The sequence below is a fragment of the Diospyros lotus genome, chromosome 10 (genome assembly GCF_014633365.1).
Source record: "Diospyros lotus cultivar Yz01 chromosome 10, ASM1463336v1, whole genome shotgun sequence".
Lineage (NCBI taxonomy): Eukaryota > Viridiplantae > Streptophyta > Magnoliopsida > Ericales > Ebenaceae > Diospyros > Diospyros lotus.
In genome coordinates, this window is record NC_068347.1 from 24,267,512 (window position 1) to 24,292,121 (window position 24,610).

Consider the following 24,610-nt stretch of genomic DNA (forward strand, 5'->3'; position numbering starts at 1 on the left):
CAATTGGAGTCAACGAGAAAAGAAAAAATATCCTTTACCACGTAGAGAGCATAAGTAATAATTAAATTTAAGTATTAAAAATTTGTTTTGGCCAAATTTAGTATAACCCAAAGGTCTACATCTAATCTGTATGATATAGGTATCTTTTACACTTTTGGACATGAATAGTCTTTTTTTTTTTTTTTTTTACTTTAATTTAGAAGTAAAGTCTAATGGACCATGAAGATTTTATGTTGGGTTATCTTTACTGTTTGTAAGTCATTTTTAGTTTTTAATTTTTTAAAATAATAAAAATATATTATCTTTACTATTTTTAAAAATATATTTTTAGAAAAAAAATTATAAAAAAACTTAAAATAATAAAAAATTATTTTGAATATTTTCATCTAAAATAAACTCTAAACTCAAAATACATTTATTTATTTATATTTTATTATTGTAATAAAAAAAATATTATAAAATTCATTAACTTTAAAATGTATATATTTTTTAATAATATATTAACATTAAATGTTTTTAATTTATTAAATAATTAAATTTATTAAATAAAATATTATTAAAAAATTATTTTTAAAATTTGAAAGAGAATGTATTTAAAAAATTAAATATAATTTTAAAATTAAAAATTTAAAAAGAAAGAGAAAGTAGTCTTAACTTCATGGGATGGGAGGGGAAAGAGATTCAGGTTATTTTAATATAATATACACGTGGCAAGCAGAGGTTCCATATTACCCGGCACCGCTTGATTGGCAACCATCAGCTCGCTCGCACAGCGCAGCCGACTAAAAGCCGCATCCAGTAATAATAAAAAAATTGAAATAGTAATACAACCGGCTTTGATTTAATATTAATAGTATAATTATTATTATTGTTATTTTGTTCAAGTAATTATGTGTTGCTGCTGTTTATTTATTGTTCTTATGAGCACTTCCGAAAGCCAAGCTGAAAGGTCTCTCTCTCTCTCTCTCTCCGATCGCTTCTCAAAGCCAAATCTCACATTTTCCGAGGGACGACTGAAAGATCCGACAAGGTTCAACGCCGGAAGTTGCAGAGCTCGGTGCCTATTTGCCGTCGAGATTTGCCGGCAATGTGTAAGTTCCGGTCTCTCGTTTTCTTTTTGCTTCTTTGCTCGTCGGCTGCCTTGGCTGCTGCTCAAGGATCTAGCAATGGAAGCAGAGCCAGCTCGTGGAACACACTAGACGGTGAACTTTTCTCTCACTCTTCATCTCTTATCTTCCTTGGATTTTAGTGCTCACTTACCCTCTACTTATTGCTGGGAAGCTGTTTCGAGCTTCTGGAAGGAAAAGAGAGAGGATGGAAAATCGAAATGGAGAGAAGATGTAGGGAGCTATTTTTGCGAGGAAAATGTGGAGAGTGGCGATTTATTACAAGTGCGAGAAAGAAGCAAAAGGAAAGTGAATTAACGGGAGAGGGAAAAATTCTGTTGTTTTCTCCTTCTTGCCTCAAGTTCTAAACACACGGGTGGAGTCTCCCCCCCGGGGGGGAGGGGGGGACGAGAGGTGCGGGGGCCAAGAGAAAGGAATATTAGATATTCTGTTTTGTCCAATTTTGGTTTCCGAAACGAGGAGAGAGATATGTAGTCAGAAAAATTCCGTTAATTGCTTAGAGTTCCGTTTCCTATGGAGTAGATTCTGCATGTTGTATGTACGCACGTTTCCAATTTCCTCGGCTACCGAACGTAGGTTAGCTGAAATCCATGAATGCACAGGTCTACTAGCTTATGCTATTGTTTGGGTCTTGGTCTGAGAGAATAGGTAAACAAAGGGGAATTAAGAAGAAAGGAAATGAAGAAATTGAAACAATTTTTTTATTTGCTTGGTTTAGAAAACGATTCAGAAGAAGATGAAAAAATGTTGGTAGGGCAACAATTCTTGGCTTGATTGTACATAAATTGTATACGCAAGTGATTTTTTAATTCTTTAATTACCATTTCCCCTGACAAATCGTAGTTGATTTTTTCACATATTTCTCAGTATAAAAACGTGGTAAGATGAGGAATTATCTAAATCAACAGACATTTTAAAGTTACTTACAGAAGTTTTATGGGAATCGTTAAAGTTATATTTTAGACAAATTAATTAGTGTCCCATCTTTTCTCTATAGAAGGAACGGGGATGCTAAGTTTTAGCAATGTGCTACAATTTTGTGAAGAATATTGGTCTTTGTGAGATATACTAAATAAGTTTTTTTTTATAGTTTTGATATTAGTCTAGTTCAGATTTCTTTGTGGTCTTGGGACCATCCCTTGATCATTAGTTATTTCATTGCGTTGATCTTGATTCATTTCATTCTATGTCACTTACTTTTACATGCATGTGTGTGTTGGGGTGGGGCAACAAAAGATGTTATATCTTGTTTTTGTCCATATCTTGAAATATGTTTACTTCAAATTGTTGTTTTTAGGGTAGCTCTAGTATCACTTGTTAGTATCGGATCACACATAATCATACACAGAAATCAAGAGAATCAAGACACAACATTTAATAAAATGTTTCAGTTTCAACGGGATAAATCCACTCAATATAGTTTTTGCATGGAGAAAATTACAAACCTTCTATGTCATAGATTTTGCATGGGCAAAACTGGAAACATTCATAATCCTTACAACTGCAGATAACAGGCCACTTCCACTTGGGGGCATTGGTTATCAAGCTATGACATTCACAGCCACTGTAATTTGGCTACATCTCTCAGACTGAGGTTTTATTAGTCAACAACTATATTAGGGGGTCTATTTATAGATCACAACTCTTATAGGATTGTGTCTCTTACCTTTATCCCTATTTTCCCTCAAAATCAAATTAGGTTTATCTGAGAGACTATATCTCTATTAGATTTGAATCTGAGGAGTTATCTAACAGTTACATTTGCTATTTCCTTTTGTACATTATGTCAGAATCCATTGGGGTTGCTGTTTCCTTTCTTCTATTTTATTTTCTTGTGTGTGCCTATTGGGAGTTGAGGAGTGGGCGTGTATATCTTATGTTGGTTTTGGTTTTGTATGTAATTTTGGAATGAATTTGCTTATAACTGTTATTTTTGTCATTTCTTTTGTTCATGATATTAGAACACATTTCATATGCTGATATGTGAAACCCCATTTCATAGGTGATATTCATCAGCACATGAACGCAGCATTTTGGGCTGACAGTTTTTGATCAATGCTTTGACTTAATGTGTGATAATACCTGTGATTTCATTTGTAATAAAATGAATTCTGGGTTACTTTTATATGTATATCAGGTCAATGTGTTTCCATGGAAATAAAATTAGTTTGAAAGAACCTGATGGAGCATTTGTCAGGAATTTACAGTTTCTTTGTGGAGTATGGTTCTGAAATGGAAGTTGTGTCAGTTCCTTCGCCCATTTTTGTGGTTCTAGCTACTCTCTGGTTCCAAATTCTGGTCGCATTTTGTGGGTGGAATGGAGCAGTTGGATCTCAATATCTTTTAAAATAGGATGTGGAGGAGAAATTTGAACTAAGTTCTCTTCCAAGGTCGTGGTAGATGGATGTAGGAAGTGCACGCATTTTGCCAGGTTTTAATTCTTCTGTTTGGTTGGTGATTTTGGAATTCAAACAAGTCATAAGTTGCTTGTAAGATTAATTGAAGTGATAAGTTTATATGTGAAAGCCTAATATTCCTAGTGAAATTGCCACTGCAGGGATAAAAAAAATCATAGCTATGTAGAATATGGAACTTGACTTAATTGTGCCAGTTCATAAAGTTGTATAGATTGATTTAGCCATATGCTAATTCTTGGATTGGTTTGAAAAATAGTAAATGTTTTTTACTACTGCTAAAAAAATTTCAACAAGCTGTGTGCCACAGCTAGCTCCTTGTCCATGGTGGCCATCCAAAAACGTATGAAATTGAAGATGTATTGAAGACATGTTGTGACCATATGTGTCTTGCCACTGCTCAAAACGTCTCTTAACTAGTTACATGCTTGTTGGACAGAAGTTAACTGCAAAGTTAATTTCCAAATTTCCAGCATTTTTATTGGTTAGTCTTGTCAAATTTCTTAATGATGAATTATTGTGTAAGCTGTCATCTTAAAAAACGTTTTCTTGAATGATCTGTCCTGCAAATTCATTAACCCTTCCTAACTGGGGTATGGGATCTGCAAACTTACGGATTCCATTTTGCAGGAAATGAACCTTTGGTCATAGCACGTGGTGGCTTTTCAGGGCTATTTCCTGATTCAAGTTCTCTTGCGTACCAGTTTGCTGGAACTGTTAGTTTACCCAATGTGATCTACTGGTGTGACGTGCAATTGACAAAAGATGGAGCTGGGATTTGTTCTCCAGATCTCAATCTTGAGAGTTGGACCAACATTGCATTAGTTTTCCAAGATAAGAGTAACACTTACCCTGTTAATGGGGTATCCATGCAAGGGTATTTTTCAGTGGATTTCACCCTCAATGACTTGGCGTCCGTCTATTGTAAGTCTAGATGCCTAATAACTCTATTGTTGCAGTTTCTTGTCATCTTAAACATGTTTCTTGACCCGAAACTACCTTTTGATAATGCTGTATTTGTTTACATATGTGGTGATGGCATATATGTAATCTTGTTAGAACCTCAAGTAGGCATAATTGATAATTAGTCACATAAAGCAACGTTATGCTTTTCTATTTATGGGCAATGATGATAATTTTTGAGGGGTTGAACATAGTTTTCCAATTTATGTGACAATTAGGGTGACTGGTTTTTATACTTGTCATGAATACATATAAAACGGTATCCTACTTGTATCTTGTCTCTTTGTTCTAGCTTCTTGCAGTAGGTGGCATGTATTTCTCCATTTAACAACGTATCAAGCCTTAAGTCCTACTTGGTGGAGTTGGCTATATGGATTCTAGCCTACCAATCATCTTCTTTATTATGGCTATATTTTTTCTAAGGCCTAAGAGTTCTCTATTAAGGTTTTTGTAGTCTTCCTCTACCACTTTTACTAAAAACTTCTTCCGTTCTACTCACTCTCCTCATAGGGCCATCTATTTATCTTCTTCTCACATGATTGGATTATCTTAATCTTTTCTCTTGCATCTTATCTATTTGTTACTTTGACCTTATGGCATATAACATCATTTCTAGTTCTATCCCGTTTGTATGGTTGGATGTCCATTATAACATTCTTATATATTTTATGCTCTTATTTTTCTCATGTTGATGTTTTACTGTCCAATATTTCATGATATACAACAAAACTGGTTTTATGGTTGTTTGATGACGTTTACTTTTAGCTTTAATGGGATTTTACCATGGGTTATTTGATAGGGTGCAGCAAATACATTTTCTTTCATGCAATATGTATTTATTGCACATTATTTGTCAATGCCTGAACACTCCCATTGGTCAACGATATGTCTGAAAATGAGGTATATCTATTGCCAACAAATGATAGTGTTTAGGCCTTGAAAAATACATCTCATCTGAAAACAAGGTGTATTTATTACAGTTTATCTTGTGCCTTTAGGGCAGATGATAGAAAAACCTTTTTACCATAGTATGAATTGATGGACACACTTTTCTATTTTATCAATTATGCCTTAATTTTATGGGTAACATCTTCATTATTCTCTTCATCTTTTGGGCAATTGATCCAAGATATTTGAACTCATTTTTTCTTGGAATGACTTGATTTCAAGGCCCATTATAACATTATCAACAATTTTATTTTTACTAAACCTATATTTCATATTTTTAATTTTCAATCTGCTCAACTTGAATTTTGGATTCTAAGTGTGAGGCTTGTTGGTATTCACACTTTATTTTGTTTCATCTACTAAGATAATGCTATCTGCAATTTGCATACATCAGTGCACCTCTTTTTAAATGTGTGTAGTGAGTAAAGAGATAAGGCTTTACTGCAAATCCTTGATATAATCCAATTGTAAATGGAAAAGTGTTGGTATTTTCTCCACAAGTTCTAACAAGTGATTTGCTTCATAATATTGTTCTTTATTTAATAACCTGACAAACAATTTATTTTTTAAACCATAAAAATTTGTGATTTCTCCCAATCTCCTTTCCTTAATAATTTTCCTTTTTTAGTTACTCATTCCTTTCCATAGAGCAATGCTTCACATGAAGTTTATTTAGTTGTTTCTTCACTCAAATGGAGATCTTTGGAGACTTATTACTTTGAAGTCATCGTCATGTTGTTGATGAGTAATGTAGAACTGTAAGCCTCATCTAACCTGCCATTTATTTCGAATAATAAATAGGGAAAGATATGGGATTTTTTTTTTTTTTTTGAAATAACTAATGGTACTTAGTTCCCATATTTTGATGTGGGATGGGTTGCATAACGGGGCATGAGTTGTTGAGGGAAATCCTTTGGTTTCCCTTATTGGTTGCCCGCTCGTGCATCATGATCTATGTTACATGGACTTGAGTAGGGGTGTCGGATGCTGGTACGTATCTAGACGCCAAACTTGTCAATTTTGTGAATTTTAAGATACACGGATATGTGTCCGAACGTAAGACATAGGTATGGGGATGCAACATAGAGGACAATAAATCTCACTAACATACCCCTACACTTATTTAGTTATATAACTAAAAATTAAGGTTATGGATTAATTCGGACCCATTAATTGATAGCCATATTGATAGGCCACCAGTGTACCGGACCTACCAAAGATGCCACAAGCAGCAACATGCATGAAGGTTAGAATAGGGAATCAGCACATGTTGGTGTAACAACCAGCATGTGTGCATGGGGTAGAATTGTAATCCATGTGCTGAGGGAATAATCTGTATGTGCAGGGGAATTTGGTTAGGGAGGAGTAGAGGAGAGGTATAAATAGCTGAGGAGAAGAGTGAGAGGTTGGCTGGTTTTTGGGTAGAAAATTCTGGAGTAAGGCCTCGAATGCCCTGGTTTGTTCTTGTTTTCTTGCTGGTAATTACTGAAAACTATTGAGAATTGGTTATAATCTTGGTTAACTATCAGGGATCTCACCACATATATATCTATAAATTTAAAAATGAATTCATTTTATATTTGAAATTTACATTACATTGACTTAATATTTTTTTAAATTATAAAGTTAACATATATTCTCTTCAATTGGACTAGTCAAATAAACTTTGATCTATCATGCAAAGATTATCTTTTTTATTCTTTCTTTTATTTTTATGCTTTCTCTGTAGAACATGCATTAGTAGAATATGTGCATAACTGAGATGAAAATGTTACACGTGTGACCATACCAAGAAAGACAAAATGAGAATCAAGGTTATGCATAATAAGGTTGGATTAATGCCTATTGAAAATATGATGCAAGAACTGTGATTAAGATGGTTTGTACATGTGAGAAGAAGATTGATAGATACACTTGTGAGGCGAGTAGATGAAATGGAAAAAAATTGTAGCAAAAAGGGGAGAGGAAGACCAAAGAAAACTTGGTTGAAAACATTTAAACATGACATATGATATAACAACCTTATAAAAGATATGACCATGGATAGAGATGGCTAGAGGTCTATCATGTAGTCCACCCACCTAGTGGGATTAAGACTTGCACATGTTATTGCAATTGTTGTTTTTTTGGGGAAATATGGCTCCCTTTTTTTCTTCTTTTTGATTTTTTGATTGGATGGAACTATAAAACTTATGTATTGTATGTAGTTTGTGAAGATATTGGAGGGACTGATAACTAGTTAGTTGAGTGCTATGAGTTGGCATTGACGTCAGCCTACTTGTCAAAAAGTGGAAAAAAAAGATATTCGATCTTATTCCCCTTGAAGGGTTTGATTGAATATATATACAAGATGTTCAACCACAATATGTAGCTTCCAAATCTAGATTAGGTAGTTTCCTAATCTAGATTTGGAAATATATACAATTTATGATACAACTGAATCATATAAAAGACATAATCTTCTAGAAGATGTAGCACATAAATATAGAAAGCAAGATCAAGCATATCAAGTCCAAAAATATGGACAAGGCATCTCGGGTAGTTTCTAACACTCTCCCTCAAGATTGTGAGTGAATATCATGCATTCCAATCTTGCTTAGTAATCTTTGACACATAGCTCCCGGTAAATCTTTGGTCAAGATATATGCGAGTTGATCACTTGAAGGTACAAATGGGGTGCAAATTAATCCATTGTCCAGTTTTTCTTTAATAAAATGCCTATCCACTTCAATATGCTTTATTCGGTTGTGTTGAACTGGATTGTGTGCAATGCTTATAGCCGATTTATTGTCACAGTAGAGTCTCACAGGTGCTGTCCAATTGATCTTGAGGTCATCTAATAGTATTTTAAGCCATAGTAATTCAAAGATCCCTAGGGCCATTGACCTGAACTCTGCTTTAGCACTTGACCGAGCCACAACAATTTGCTTTTTACTTCTCCAATCCATAAGATTACCTCCTAGGAATGTGTAACATTCGAATGTAGACCTTCTATCCAACGTAGACCCTGCATAATTAGCATCTGTATAGGCTTCAAGAGGCATTGCTTTGCTTTGCCTCTTTTGAACAATATACCTTTTATGGGAGTCCCTTTAAGTAGTGCAAGATCCTATATACTGCCTTTAGGTGAGTCTCCTTAGGATTGTGCATGAATTGACTAACCACACTCATTGCATAAACAATGTCCAACCGAGTATGTGCTAGGTAAATAAGCTTCCTTACTAGTCTTTGATAGGATCCTTTATCTACCACACCATCCTTTGGAATCTCTTAAGCTCAATTGGTGTGTCAATAGCCTTCTACCTAACATTCCTATTTATGTTAATAGATCAAGTATGTATTTCTGTTGGGAAATAAAAATTCCCTCTTTAGAGTGAGCCACTTCTATTTTTAAGAAATACTTCAACCTGCCTAATTCTTTGATTTCAAACTCCTTGACTAGACATCATCTCAATGTTTCCATGCTCTTTATATCATCACCGATTACAATAATGTCGTCCACATATACCAGTAATGCTGTTACCCTCTTTGTAGCTAAGTGATGTACAACCAAGGTATAATCTCCTTGACTTTGTTTATATCCCATACCAAGCATAACCTTTGTAAAGTGGCCAAACTAGGCTCTTGGTGACTGTTCAGTTCATACAAATTTTTTTTTTTTTTAATTTTCACACCACATTTTCCTTAGTCCTTGGCCCAAATCCTGGTGGCAACTCCATATAAATCTTTTCCTCTAGGTCACCATGCAAAAAATCGTTCTTGACATCAAACTGTTGTAGTGGCTAGCCTAAATTAGCAGCTAAGGACAATAGCACCCTTATATTATCTAGTTTTGCAACTGGAGCAAAAGTCTGTGTATATCCTTTAGTCACTAAACTTGCTTTGTGTCTATCTAAGGATAAATCTGACCTGTACTTTATAGTGAATACCTACTTACATCCCACCGGATGTTTCCCTTTTGGTAAACTGACCAATTTCTAGGTTTGATTCTTGTCTAGGGCTACCATCTCTACCTCCATGGCATTCTTCCAATTCTCATTACCTATTGTTTCAGAAAAGGTCTTGGGAATAGTAATTGTGTTCAAGCTAGCGAGAAAAGGCTTTATGCCTAGGAGATAGTTTTGAATAGGTCATGAACAAATGTAGTGGATCATGTCCTTGTTTCCTTTCTAAGGGCAATAGGAAGTTCAAGGTCACAAGTATGAGGTAGATCATGATCACTCGAATCAGATCAACATCAGGTATAATAGATGATGTTTCAGGTTTAGTAGGAGAAATACTTGGAGAAATGGCAGTAGCAGGACGTGGATCAAATGTTGTAACCTACATAGGTGGAGGAACTGGTGTAAGTGGTAGCCTTTCCTTGTATCATGCCTGGTGAGTCCTTGGAGGTGGCAGAAGGGAGAGAGGAAGAACGTAGGTCAAGGAGGAACAAATCCTCATTCCTATCCTTTGGTACTATAGTATCCCCTCCTTTGGTACTATAGTATCCCCTTCAGGATAAGGTCGAGCAAATTAGGGTTTATCCTCAACAAAGGTAAACATCAGCTGAAATAAAAAACCTGTTGGTAGGAGGATGATGGCACTTAGCCTTTTTGAGTTTAGGAATATCCAATAAACACACACTTGAGGGCACGAGGATCCAGTTTGCCTCTATTAGGGTATGGATATAGACAAAAGTGAGACAACCAAACACTTTGGGTGTTAGACAGTTAGATGCATTGAATTCAAGAAAGGCCTTTGTGAGAAGTTGAGTTGGACTTTGGGAATCAAGACTCCTAGAGGGTAGCTGGTTAATGAGAAATGTGGCTATTAAGGTTGCTTCTCTCCAATAATGTTTTGGAACATTATTGTGGAAGACCAGAGCCCTAGTAATAGCCAAAAGATGGCCATTCTTTCTCTTAGTCACTCTATTTTGTTGAGAGGTATGAATACAAGAAGATTCATGGAGTATGCCCCTCTGTTGAAAGAAAATAGATAAGGATTGATTGAAGTAGTCTTTAGTATTATCAAACCTAAACCTTTTTATCTCAACCGCAAACTGTGTTTTAATCATGTTGTAAAACATTGGAAAAACAATGCTCACTTCAGATTTAGTCTTTAGTAGATACAACCAAACAACCCGAGTGCAATCTTCAACAAAGGAAATGAACCAATGTGCCCTGAGATGTTAAGAACAATAGAAGGACCCCATACATCACTGTGAATTAATGTAAATGGAAGGCTACTTCTTTTATTAGGAAGGGAAAATGTGACTCTCTTGTGTTTTGCAAATTCACACACATCACATTGGAATTCCCTAACATCTAGACCTTTGAATAAGAGAGGAAACAATAATTTAAGAACCATAAAAGAGGGATGACCAAGCTGGAAGTGATGAAGCCACAACTTACCTTTATTGGACCGAGCAAGGAATGATATAGGGGAAACTCTCCTCTTATGAGCCTGCTCACTTGGTTTTTCAAGGTAGTAAAGTCCAATCCTTTCCCTAGCACGCCCAATCATCTTCATCGTGTCATGTTCTTGAAATTGACAAAAAGTTGGATAGAAAATGACACGACACTTAGTATCTGAGGTTAGTTTTTGAATGGAGACAAGGTTTGTGAAGAGTTTAGGGACATGAAGAACATTCTTGAGGGTGAGATATCTGTTTATAAGAACATCCCCTTGGCCAACCACAGTGGTTAATGATCTATCAACCATAGTTATTTTTTTGGAACTAGAACATGGTGTATAAGAGATGAATTGATGTGAGGAACATGTCATATGGTCTATGGCTCCATAGTCGAGAACCCAAGTATTAGGGTGAGATATATCTAAAGCATGAAAGGTAAGAGAAGAAGAGATACATGTGAGGGCTAGAGAGCAGGTACCTGTCTCAATTTTCTTTTCTAATGATCTCAACAAACTCCTTAGCTTTTCAATCTCTTCCCTGTTGAGTTCCATTGCATCTATCTGATCTGGAACTTTCCTTTCAGTTGGCAAAGACTTGTCCATGGCCCTTTGGTTGTCCCCTCTTGGGTGGCTTACCATGGAGTTTCCAACACTTCTCTATGGTGTGCCGAGGCTTCCTGCAAGAGGTGCACCACAGCAAGTCCTTGTTGGTCATCTTGTACAAGTTTGATACCTTCTTTTCCTCTCTAGATCCCTTACCTTGATTAGAATCCTTCAAGGTTACGAGGGTTGAGCTATCTATTGGAGAACCATCAAGCATGACTCATCTTCGTCTTTTCTCTGCACGCATAATGGAGATTGCCTCATTTAGAGAGGGAAGATCCTCCTTATCGAGGACTTGTACTCTCACTACATCAAACTCCATGTTTAGGCTTGCAAGAAAGTCATAAGTTCTTTCTTTTTCAACAAACCTCTTTTGTAGAGCCGCATCTTTACTGCATTTCATCTGAATGCATTGGTAGTGGTCTAACTCCTGTCATAGTGTCTGCAATAGATTTACGTACTCAGTGATGGACTGGGAATCTTGCTTGGTGGCTACTACTTTGGTCCTGATCTTATAAATTTGAGCATCATCATTAGGGTTGGCAATGGTTCGGTTTGGTTTCAGTTTTTGCTAAAACCATAATCAAACCAAACTTAAAGTACTAAAACCAAAACCAAACCATTATCCATTGGTTTTAAAGATTAAAAACCATAACAAAACCATTCAATTTCAGTTCAGTTTCGGTTTTAACCATGGTTTTTTTAGTTTGATCCATACCAACAAACAAAGACAAACTCTTGCAAATAGCATTCATAAAAATTTTTGATAACTCCCAACAAATAAAGACAAACTCTAATAAAGTTACCTTCTTTTTGCATAAGTTACAGATTAACTTCAAACTTCTTGGATATAATTATTTAATCGATAAAAACAAAATAATTTAAGATTAGATTTTATTTTTATTTGTTAATTACTTTATAAATGTTAAATATTTTATATATTTGTAATGCATTAGTTAAAATACTTGTAAAAAAATGCATTAGTCAATATATATATTATGTGTATATATAATATATTAAATAAATAAATAAATATATATTATATATATGTATATTCGGTTCAGTTTGGTTTGGTTACCCACACATTTGGTTTGGTTTCAGTTTGGGTTTTGGTTTGGATTTAGTGAAAATCATAGCCAAATCATACTCATTGAAACAGTGTTCGGTTTTTTCCCAAACTAAACCATTACCCAGTCAAACGGTTTTTAACCACGTTGACTGGTTTGGTTTTGCATCGATTCCCCACGGTTTCGGTGTCAATTGCCATCCCTAATCATCATGCACTTTGGAGTATGTGAGCTTCACAACATCCCAAATTTGCTTGGTAGTCTTTAGAAACATGACTGTGACAGTAATCTCTGGCATCATGGAGTTTCGAAGCCAGGACATGACTAAAGAGTCCTCTTCATCCCAGGCTGCGCACGTAGGATCACTCTCCTTTGGCCCGGTTCCAAGTACGTGACTTAGCTTCCCTTTACCTTTGAAAAACGTCTGAATCAATTGAGATCACTTCAAGTAATTCATTTCATTCAACCTGTAGGCTGTTTGGATGTTTTGTAGCTCTCCTCTTGAGATTACACCATTTCTTCCCGCAAAAGGGACCTTTGTTGTGTCATTGGAATCAGCAGAATCCGGCATGGTGTTGTGGGATTTTCGTAGTTATGTAAGAAGATTGAATATCAATGAAGGCCATGGCAGTCGGAAATCACAAAGACTAGTGATAAACTTCTTATGGCTCTGATACCATGTCAAAAAGTGGCAAAAAAAGATATTCGATCTTATTTCCCTTGAAGGGTTTGATTGAATATATATACAAGATGTTCAACCACAATATGCAGCTTACCTAAAATCTAGATTTGGAAATATATACAATTTAGGATACAACAAAACATGTTAAAGACTTAAATCTTCTAGAAGATGTAGCACATAAATATAGAAAGCAAGATCAAGCATATCAAGGCCAAAAATATGGACAAGGTATCTTGGGCAGTTTCTAACAATACTTGAACGTTACGTATACCAGAGGGTTTAGTCCTTGAATTAAACCATTTTGTCTGCCTACCTTACTGAAAATAAGAGAAACGAGAAAAATGGAAAATATAGCTGGTAATTATGTACTGGGTTGATTTGCTTGACTTTCCACTTCAAAATTTTGGATACAAAGATAGTATTACTGGAAATTAAGGAGACTTGACAGCCATAACTGTGGAAACTACTGACGATTATCTGCTTTTCTACTTATGTAACTTTTTGAACTTTTGTTCTTTTTTTTGGGGCAACATGGTCTCCAGCTATATGCTAACACTTCTTTTTTGTTCTGGGCAGTAATTCAGGGAATTTTTTCCCGATCTCCTTTGTTTGACAACATTCCAAATCAAATTCTTATTGTTGAAGATATGGTTACATTCAAGCCACCTGGGTTATGGTTGAATATTCAGGTAAACCTTGCATTGGAAGTTTCTCAAATTTTCTATCATACGAGTGGCTGCCTTCTCTTAGCATTTTTCTCTCAAATCATGCAAGCTCTAGTCTTGCAAGAGGGAGTTGAGACTGACCACTGTTCTGATGCGTTTGCAGCATGATGCATTCTTCAGTCAGCGAAACTTGAGTATGAGAAGCTATGTCCTTTCTGTATTTAGAAGTACTATAGTTGATTATATCTCTTCACCAGAGGTGAACTTCCTGAGGAGTATATTGTCTCGCAAACCACCCAAAACAAAACTCATTTTCCGGTTTCTGGGGAAGGATGTATTTGAGCCTGCTCTTAACCAAACATATGGTTCTCTGTTAAGTAATCTCACATTTATCAAGACATTTGCTTCTGGAATTCTTGTTCCGAAGAATTATATATGGCCTGTAGATGCAAGTCTATATTTACAGCCATATACCTCAGTTGTTTTTGATGCTCACAAAGAAGGTCTTGAAGTTTTTGCATCAGATTTCTCCAATGACATTCCTTTTGCCTACAACTACAGTTTTAATCCTGTAGCTGAGTGTCTTTCATTTATTGACAATGGAAAATTCTCTGTGGATGGCTTGATTTCCGACTTTCCAATAACACCATCAGAGGCCATAGGTAAGCCATTCACTATTCTCATTCTACAAATTTGGTACTCGGTCAGAAAAACTATTGGAAGATGGACATATATGTTATGGTAGTCCTTTATGCCAAAGTCTTTATAACCTAATAATAAATCTTGAAGTATCTTGTAAGTTGAAATATGTCCACACTTCCAATGCACATAACATGTTTTCAGAAACTTTGGATCAAGTGATTCAAGGTTAATTGATCCAAGCTTTCCAGTCATTTCCTTTTTGATGATGAAGGAGGACAATGGTGCAAAACATCTGAATTAGCAGTGTTAGGATGTTGTTACGATTAAAAGTTCAAGATAAACCTACAAGCCACTCTATTTACTAGAATTCAATTGGTTTTCTATTGCTGCCTTGCTTAATTGTTAGTTCTCTTAGCTGTGAAAGGCCTGCTCCCAGGAAAATGACTTAGATTTGTGACAGGCTTTTTGTTTATACAGACAATAATTTTCTCCCTTTTCTGTATTATTTCAGGCTGTTTCTCTCACATTGGCAGAAATGATACGGGACAAGGTATGATGGTGCTTCTTTTTCCTCATGATAGATTTGGTTCTTTCTGTTTTGATTTTGGAATTCTCGTTGTCTATGGTATAGTTACCATTATTGTTTGATGCACCACAATGACTGATTGGTTAACTAGTTTATTTTACTGTCTTCTGTACAGAAAAACCTTTGGTTATCTCATCCCAAGGATCAAGTGGAGACTTTCCTGGCTGTACTGATTTGGCTTATCAGAAGGCCATCTCAGATGGAGTAGATGTACTTGACTGTCCTGTTCAAATGACGAGCAATGGGATACCAATTTGCTTGGGCTCTATTAATCTTATAAATAGCACAACGGTTATTCAAAGTTTCAGCAACCTTTCAACAACTATTCCTGAACTTGGAATCGTAAATGGAATATTTACCTTCAACCTCACATGGAGTCAGATTCAGAGTTTGAAACGTAAGTGAAACATGTTGATCACTTTATTTGTTTTTGGTGAAGTTCGTTCCCCTACTTCAAAGCACACTCTCACACAAAGGGAAGGAAGGAGGAAGTTTAGATTCTTTGAATTCAATGTTTAAATCAAATGGCTATATAGCAAGTTAGTTTATACCCCCTGGGTCTAATATCAACCCTGGTTCAGGTTCAAGGCCTTTTAAGTTACTTTCATTTGATCTGTATTTTGCACGGTCTGAATTTGACTGCTCAAACTCTCACTATTATAGGTCATCTACTTAGTCCATTTGCTACAGAGAGGTGTTGAGACATGTACTTGTGGAATGGGTTTTAGTTACAACTGGGTTAGGATGGGAAAAAAATGATACGTTGGCAGTTTACTTTGGAGCTTTTGTCCATTAGTATACTTCCTACTGAATTTGTTTCTTCATTCCCTTGTTTGTTAAAATTCCTTCAAACTCCCTGCTATTGATCTTGAAAAACAAAGTACACGCGACAAAGTTGTCATGAAGCAAATGTCAAGGCCATGCAAACTATAAATTGTTTTGTAGCAGACCGGCTCTTAAGCTTTTTAAATGAAATTTAAGAAAACTAAAAATCATGTGAATCTACTCAATCAACTTTACAGTGTCTTGCATAAAATGAATATTTCGTTAATTTGAGGATAGCAGATAGAAAACATTGAGTTTGTGGAGAAGAGTCAATAGGACTACACTAGAACTGTTGGTAATTGATACACAAACCTTCTATGCAAAGACACTCAACCCGATGAAAATATCTGTAGGTCCATATGCACATCATTAATGATCCTGGGTATGTATTATATACCTTAGATGTCTGCATGGTAATATTTCTTAAAAACTAAGTATGTATCTATGGATGTAATGATTGGGCTGATACTTGAAAATACTCTCTTGCTTAACTCTCAACAATAAAATGGTGTTAAGAGAGATGGAAGGTTAAGACTAGAGGGAGCAATAGTTCTGTGCACATCAAAATGAAGAAAAAATATAATTTAAATGACATGAAGGAAGAAATAAAGCTAATAATACCTTGATGATTCACTACTTTTAGGTTTGATCTTTACACTTAGGCCCTCTTTGATAATCTTACCTTTCTGTTTTTGGTTTTTTATTTTGAAATTTTGGGAAAAACAGGCTAGAAATGTTGTTTGATTACATATTCTTGTTTTCAAGAAAGTGGACAATGTTTTCAGTCTTAGGATGGAAAATGAATACACAAAAACCATGTGCTCAACCGTTTCCAAAATGTCCAGACCAGGTTGTGAGTTCTGGACTCTTGCCTAGCTCTTGTTGCTGCTCTTGCTTTCTTTTTTTTTTTTCCATTCAAATTTTACTATAATGCTGGCTGTTTCTAATTTTACTATTATACAAGTGTGTGTTTATGAAATTCTAACTGTAAGTGTCTACTATTGAAAGTCACAATATTGCAAAATAATAAAAATTAAAAAAATTAGCTAGTCAAAATTCTTCTTAAATTCTAATCAGTAATATACTTCAAGGTCATAGCAGAAAAGAAATATTTTATTACATTCGAATATTTTTTTCATAAATTGTTTACATGCAGATCAAACAAACAGGGCCAAGTATTAAACATGTTTTCATGCTTTTATTTTTGATTTTTATAGAGCAAAATTTGTTACTGAAGGACATGTTTACTTTTAATTTTTATGAGAAAAAATAAAATCTGAGCACAAGAACCAAAAATGAATGCAAAAAACAAAAAAATAAAAGTTAACAAGATTGTCAAAAATCCTTAGATTCAATAGGTTGCAATTCCTTTAAAAGACATGACACTTGTTATGAGCTGTTTCAGATAGCAGTTGCAATACACTCTAATAATGAAGCACAATTGAAGTTTTGTGCAGGAAGTTGGTCCTCATGGGCCAGTAATAAGGACTTCTCTTATCATATTCACATTTTGCCTTGTTTAGTGAACATTTTTCTGTACATCCGTTTACATCTATTCCTGATGCATATTTTGTTTTTAACACAGTACAACTGTTTGCCTTGTTTCGTCATTGTAAACAATAGTTATTTGGCATCCTTGTGCTTATCTGTGTTCTGTTTTACTGCAGCTGTAATATCAAACCCATTTCCAAACTCCAATTTGCCTCGGGATCCTAAATTCAGAAATGCTGGAAAGTTTATGACACTGTCTGAGTTTCTGGACCTTGCAAACAACGCGAGTTCTGTTACGGGTGTGTTGATAAGTATAGAGGTGAGTTTTATGTCACAGTATCTCTCTCTCCAACCCCCATCCCCACAACAACCCCCCCCGGGGGGCGTGCGCCCTGCCACACCATGCCACAAGCACCAAAGATATCTATGGAATTATATCCTTGCAAGTATATGTGTGTTGGTGTCAGATTTGGAAACACGTGGGCTCTTTGCACTACCTTGCAATGTTGACATATTCAAAGTGGTTAACATACAATTGGAACTTCTTATGCAATTCTTATATAGAATTACACGACTCATTTATATCCATGCATTGAAAAAATACCTAATAAAGTAGCTCATTATTGCTAAAATATCATTTTCACATAATTTTAGTAGCATTTCTGTATAAAAATCTATAAGAATATCATTTTTCTGAACTTAATAAGCTTTACACTAAGGTGCTGAGCTGGAGTTTGAGATGGAGTTTGTGGGATTCTCGTTAATAGTTTCCTTGCTAAATATTGTCTTGAGAAGCTAAATATTGTCTGTACAATTTGGTTTTATGGTTGAAGTACTGTTTGTGTTAAAGTAAGTTCTTCGTTTACGTTCACAGTTGGCCGGAATGAAAGAGAAACCTTTAGAGAAACATGTCAGGCCTCTGAATCTGACAAGGTATTCTCACTGGTTCAGTGAGAATTGGGCAAGAAATTAAGGGAGAAATTGAGGAGAATTGTAGGGAGAAATAGAAGAACAGAGCATGAGAGAGAGAGAGAGAGAGAGAGAGAGAGAGAGAGAGAGAGAATCTGGAATTTTCTATTGATAGTTCATGCCTTGGATAAGGGATTCAGCCTTATATACTGATTACAGCAGTATAATTAATTGATTCCTTTTGTACAATGACTTGGCCATCTTCTAGAACAATTTTGTTACAACCCCTCACAGCCCTAACAACCACAGTACAACCCTTCTTAGCCCTAGGCACATGATAACTCCCCCTCCCTTAAAGGTTTTCTTGTACTCAAGAAATGCTGAGAAGCTGGGCAGCCTGAGGAAACTGTTTGAGGAGGTCTGGTAAGTACTTCCAGATGTTGTTATCTGAGTGGAGGTGGGACCATCTCACCAACACTTGAGTTAGGGGAGCCCCTTGCTTGTAGATAATCCTCTGTCGACTATAGCCGCTAGTTCCTCAATAGGATTGGTGTGTCTAGTAAAGGGAGGTAAGGGTGGGCTGACTTGTTGTATGCTTATTGACCTTTTGAGCAGGGACATGTGAAATACTGGATTAATTTGGCAATCAGCAGGCATTTCGAGTTGGTCCCACCTACACTTGAGTTAGGGGAGTCCCTTGCTTGTAGATAATCCTTCGGTCAACTATAGCCGCTGGTTCCTCAATAGGATTGGTGTGTCTAGTTAAGGGAGGTAAGGATGGGCTGACATATATGCCTACTGACCTCTTGGCAGGGACACGTGAAATACTGGATGAATTTGGCAATCAGCCGGCAATTGGAGTTGGTGGGCAACCTTTCCAAATCTGGCTATAACAGGGAATGGGCCATAAAACTTTGGGCTTAGTTTAGTGACCTACCCTTGGGCAAGAGCCTTTTGATGAGCGTTCTTTAGCCTTAAATAGACTAGATCTCCCACATTGAACTCCCTTTCACTCCGCCTCCATGCGATTTTAGGCAGTAGACAACTCCTTTAGTAACTGTACAACTTGCTTCCTTTTCTGTAGTAAGTATCAACTGTTGCTACTGTGGTTGGGCCAACGATGACTGGTAGGGGTGGAGGTTTGTGTCCATACATTGCCTCGAATGGTGATGGCAGGAGTTGTACCACCATTGGGCCAATGAGAGCCACTTGTGCTAACCCTTGGGCCGTAGGAAACAGAGGTAGCTTAGGTAGGTTTCAAGACATTGGTTAACTCTCTCTTTTTGTCCATTTGTTTTGGGGTGATAAGCAGCGGACATGTGAAGCTTAATTCCCAAAAATTTCAACAGCTCTTTCCATATCAGGCTAGTGAACAACTTGTCCCTGTCAGATACTATATTTTGTGATATCCCATGCAACTTTACCACTTGGCTTAGGAAAATCCGGGCTACCTCTTGAGCTGTGAAGGGGTGGGAGAGACCAAGGAAGTGGGCAAACTTTGTGAATTGATCAACTACCACCAGTATGCTGTCCTTCCCCCTCAGACCTGGGTAACCCTTAGATAAAATCCATTGATATGCTACTCCACGCTTGGTCAGGGGTGGCCAATGGCTGCGGCAGCCCTGGGGTTGCTACTATCTCATGGTTGCATCTCTTACACCAATAGAAAATTTGTTTCACCTTGTAGTAGGTGCTCTGCATGCTTGAATGTCCTCCCAAAGGGGATCCATGCAAGGATTGCAGGATCCTGTTTTTGAGTTAATCACGTCCCCCAATTACCAGCCTGCCTCGGTACCTTAGTAGCCATTAGGTAGTGTGAAGCCTTGTCTACTGGAAGGGTCCATAATCATTTGTTCTAACAGCTCCTTAGTGCACTCAGCCCCTTTATAACTCGCTGTTATTTGCTGATACCAATCAGGGATAACCGAAGTAATGGCGACAGATACTCCTTCAAAACAGCGGGACAATGCATCAGCAGCAATATTTTCCTTCCACTTCTTGTATTATTTGATATAATCTAGTCCCATGAGCTTGGTCATCCCTTTCCTTTGCAATTGCATGTGCAGCTTTTGTTGCAGTAAAAATTTCAAGCTCTCATGGTCAGTCTTTATTATGAACTGATTTCCCTCTAGGTAATAACACCAATTCTCCACAGCCTTCAACACCGCCAGCAACTCCTTATCATAAGTAGTCAAACCCTAGTGCCTAGGGGCTAATGTTTGGCTAATGAAAGCCAATGGTCTGCCCTCCTGCATTAAGACAACCCCTATTCCCATGTCACTAGCATCAGTTTCTAGCACAAATGGTTTATTGAAGTTTGGTAGGGCCAACTCAAGAACCTCTTCCATTGCCCTTTTTAGCCGTATAAAGGCTTCTTCGACCTTGAGATTCCAATGAATACTCCCCTTTAACAGCTCAGCGAGTGGCCTACTAATTATCCCATAATCTTTCACAAATCTTCTATAGTAGCTTGTGAGTCCAAGGAATCCCCTCAGGGCTTTTATAGTGGCAGGCGTTGGCCAAGAAGTCATGGCAGCCACCTTCTTTGGATCTGTGCTAACCCCTGAACTGGAGATGATGTGCCCTAGGTATTCAACCTGCCTTTGGGCAAAGGCACACTTTGACCTTTTAACATATAGTCAGTTGAGTCTAAGGACTTCAAATGTAACCCGTAGGTGATCAATATGTTTGGAAAAAGAAGGGCTATATACCCAGATATTGTCAAAAAATACTAGGATGAAATCTCGGAGATAAGGAGCAAAGATTTGGTTCATCAAGGCTTGGAATGTGGCTGGGGCATTAGTGAGGCCAAAGGGCATCGTTTTGAATTCAAAGAAGGGTTGATATCAGAAATCCTTCTGATCTGATTTGATCATGTCAATCTTCCAACAACATCCTTAGCAGTGAACTTATTGGTTTCACAAGTATACACAATTATTCTGGGGACATCAATTCAGAACAGTACACAGAGCTGATCAAAGCTAATGCTTAAACTCACAGTGGTTAGACGCTTGATCTAGCTTCTTCAGCATAACATCACTAAGGATATTATAGGATCTTACCTTATGGATCCTTCTTCTTCTTCTTCTCTATTCCACCCCTCATTGATTCCTGTCTTGATTAAACTCAATAGTGCTGATTGGACTTTCCCCTCCAGCTAAATCTCTTGTTGCAACCCTTAGATGGCTTCTGAATGTTTTGTATTTTTTGGACTTCTCAGGCTTAATAATTGAAGCTGATACAACTTCCTAGTAGTGGGCGCGCAAAGAATTCCAGAATCTGAGTGATAATGATTTTTAGAAGGAACCTGTGCATGAAAGCAAAAGATTATGTGGTTTAAAAAAAAAAAAAAAAATACCAGGTTGCCTCTATGATGAGAGACAATTTCATTATGGTGATGAACAAATTGCAATAGTAGAGGAGGCACTCAAACAAAATCAAGGCCCAAGGCCCAAGGCCCAAGCCATGTGGCTGCCATGGCCATGCATCATTCCATGCCTAGATGATTAGAGCCTGAATGCTCTTTGCTTATCTCACTTGTGGTTGCTGTTAAGTCCAGTGTTCTCTAGCGCTCTCAACTCGTGTTTCTTAGAATGTGACACCTTATTCAAAAGTCCCGTTAAAACCCAATTAATCTAGTTTTAGTGTTTTTACATGCCAAACAATATACTTATAGAGTCCTAAATAGCATTTCCTGTTAAACATGTATTGCTAATTTGTTTGAATTCATGTTATATGCACTTATGAAATTCCCTTTAAACTAATAAATGTCAAAAATAGGAACTCTATTTTAGTAGAAACTTGACACTTCAATATTAGAGGGCTAGCCTTTGGTATCAACAATAAAATTACTCCTGTGATTGAATGTTCATGGGTTTGAGTTGTGGAAACAATCTTTTTGCCCTCTAATTAGCAATGGTAAGATTGCTCCTTTGTGATTGGAAGTTCACAGATTTAGGTTGTGAAAATCTTTTTTTGCAAAGTAAGGCTAATAGTGTGTATAAAAAACTAATCCTCTCCTTTCCTGACAGGAGGGGCAACAAGGATGCCATGTCACTTGTCAACAAAAAATATTCTTGGGTGAATCTATTTTACTCCTTGCTTGCCCCCTTGGATGGGTCTTTATGAAACGCTTAACTGATGCATGAAATTAGTAGAGATTAATTGAACACTTAATTAGAAGGAAAAAAAAAAAACCCCAGTTTTTTTTGGCTAATTTAAAAAACCCAGTTTTCAACAGGTTACATAATTGATATTTCTTGGGTTCCATGCAGACAGAACACTGATTCGTACTGATAATTGTCACGACACATTCCATTTACTGCACGTGCACAAAAGTTGCATGTATATTTGTGTAGCATTAGACTAGCTCAAATCCTTCTCCTAAACCTGGTGTATTATGCTTCCTTCTATTGCTTCTTATAGGATGCAGCTTACCTAGCGGAGAAGCAGGGATTAGGTGTAACTGATGCAGTACTTGATACCTTAAGAAATTTTACTCGTGATAAGCAGGCAGTCAAGAAAGTAATGATTCAGTCCTCCGACAGTTCAGTTCTGACCAAGTTTAAGAAGGAAAGCAGTTATGAGCTTGTGTATAAGGTTGATGAAAATATTCGTGATGCCGATAATGAATCCATTACTACAATCAAGAACTTTGCCAATTCTGTGGTTGTCAGCAAGGCATCTGTCTTTCCACAGAATCAGGGATTTATCACTGGCATGACCGATGTTGTAAATAAGCTACATGCATTCAAGCTCCCAGTGTATGTGGAACTGTTCAGAAATGAGTTTCTATCTCAAGCTTGGGACTTTTTGTCGGATGCAAATGTGGAGATCAACACTTACGTCCAGTCTGTTAACATTGACGGCATTGTAACAGAGTTTCCTGGGACGGCTGCTAAATACAAAAGTAAGTAAATAATTATTTCTCAACATATCTTGGTAATTGCTCTAATAAAATGAAATCATGTTTGAGATTTTGAGGTTCCACAAGTTTTTGGATAAAATCTTATATCAGTCTGATAGTTAACAATAAGTTTTAATCCACTTCACTTCAGCAAGCCATAATATTCCATTATCTTCGAACTGGAACCGCTATCTGATTATTTAGTCTCTCGGCCTTTTTCTTTATGCTTTTAAGAGGTATGTACTAACACTATGCAACATAAAATGGACATTGGGAGTGGTATGGATTCAAATGATGAGATATAATATTTTCCCAATAAAATGTTTCTCATAATACGATCAAGAACTTACATTACGGCTTATAACGGATTAATGTCAAGTTGATCATTTGGACTAGGTTTAGTCTCATTATTTGTTCATCTCTTAACGATATTTGATGCTTTGGTTGATTGCAGGGAACAAATGTTTAGGACTTGGCAACAATATGCCATCTTACATGCTGCCTGTGGAGCCTGGACTCTTCCACGTGATACCTCCTAAGTTCATGCCACCAGCTGAAGCCCCAAACCCTATACTGAAGGAATCCGATGTGCTTGAGCCGCCTCTGCCTCCTGTCGTGGCGAAAACCCCGACCTCAGACACCGGCAATGGAACTACGGCTCCGGGTCCATCCGCAAGAAACGGGCAGCATAAACTTGTCGCGTGGACGTTCCTGTCCTATCTGACCCTCGTCGCCACACTTTCCCTATTCTGAAATTCATGACGCGAAGAGAATCTTGGTACCCATTTTTTTTTTTTTATTTTTTTATTTTGTTGCTCCGCATGACGACCTGACTAAATGAGCCTTGAGCCTTCTTTTTTATTTTTTTTTGTTTCTTCTTCTTCTTCTTGAACTGCAGCAGATCCCTTGATTTGTCTCCGTCCTTCCCACATTGTAGGTATGTATTATGTTCATTCCGCCGAGTATACCAAACATGGATCTTGAATTCTTGTATCTATTACAAATATTCTTTCGGTTTGTATCCACAAAAACTGCATCTGGCATCTGCATGCTAACCCAGCTTGCTTCTTTGTTTAATCTCTTTTGTTCTTCCAAGCTGCAAATCCTGATCACCAAAAAAGTTGTTTGATTCCCTTAATTGGAACTGCTGATGGCTTTCTGATCACTGGTTTTGGGAAATTTATTAATTGGGTCCAAAGAGTTCAACCCCCCCATCTCTACCTGTACTGTACATCTCCATGATATTTGATGATGCCTCTAGGTAGTCGATGGCTGGCTGGTATAAAATAAAATTTGTTGGATTAAACATGATGAATTCTATACAAATGAATTAAACAAGGGTTGGGTGGGTGGGTGGGTGTTCTAGTTCCGGAGATTTTGAGGGTATG

General features: G+C 36.8%; 1 protein-coding gene across 2 annotated transcripts; it reads left to right on the plus strand.

Annotated features, from left to right (window-relative positions):
• The first annotated feature begins 919 nt into the window (after nt 1–919).
• LOC127811501 (glycerophosphodiester phosphodiesterase GDPDL3-like) lies at nt 920–24,299 on the plus strand. Of its 2 annotated transcripts, none has more exons than XM_052351424.1 (9): nt 920–1,202; nt 4,172–4,465; nt 13,775–13,887; nt 14,027–14,525; nt 15,017–15,055; nt 15,207–15,488; nt 17,584–17,726; nt 22,742–23,225; nt 23,677–24,299. In XM_052351424.1, exons 1-9 carry the CDS (start codon nt 1,088–1,090, stop codon nt 23,973–23,975), a joined length of 2,268 nt encoding a protein of 755 aa, XP_052207384.1. In that variant the 5' UTR covers nt 920–1,087; the 3' UTR covers nt 23,976–24,299. The 2 variants fall into 2 exon arrangements, with proteins under 2 accessions (XP_052207384.1, XP_052207385.1); XM_052351425.1 differs by having other exon boundaries at nt 22,829–23,225.
• Nucleotides 24,300–24,610: the final 311 nt, after the last annotated feature.

What these genes read in the sequence shown, in the direction of transcription:
- LOC127811501 (XM_052351424.1), top strand. Translation starts at nt 1,088, where the DNA reads ATGTGTAAGTTCCGGTCTCTCGTTTTCTTTTTGCTTCTTTGCTCGTCG. An exon ending in GGTTATGGTTGAATATTCAG is followed by an intron (nt 13,888 to 14,026) that starts GTAAACCTTGCA and finishes ATGCGTTTGCAG; the next exon opens with CATGATGCATTCTTCAGTCA. An exon ending in AACACCATCAGAGGCCATAG is followed by an intron (nt 14,526 to 15,016) that starts GTAAGCCATTCA and finishes GTATTATTTCAG; the next exon opens with GCTGTTTCTCTCACATTGGC.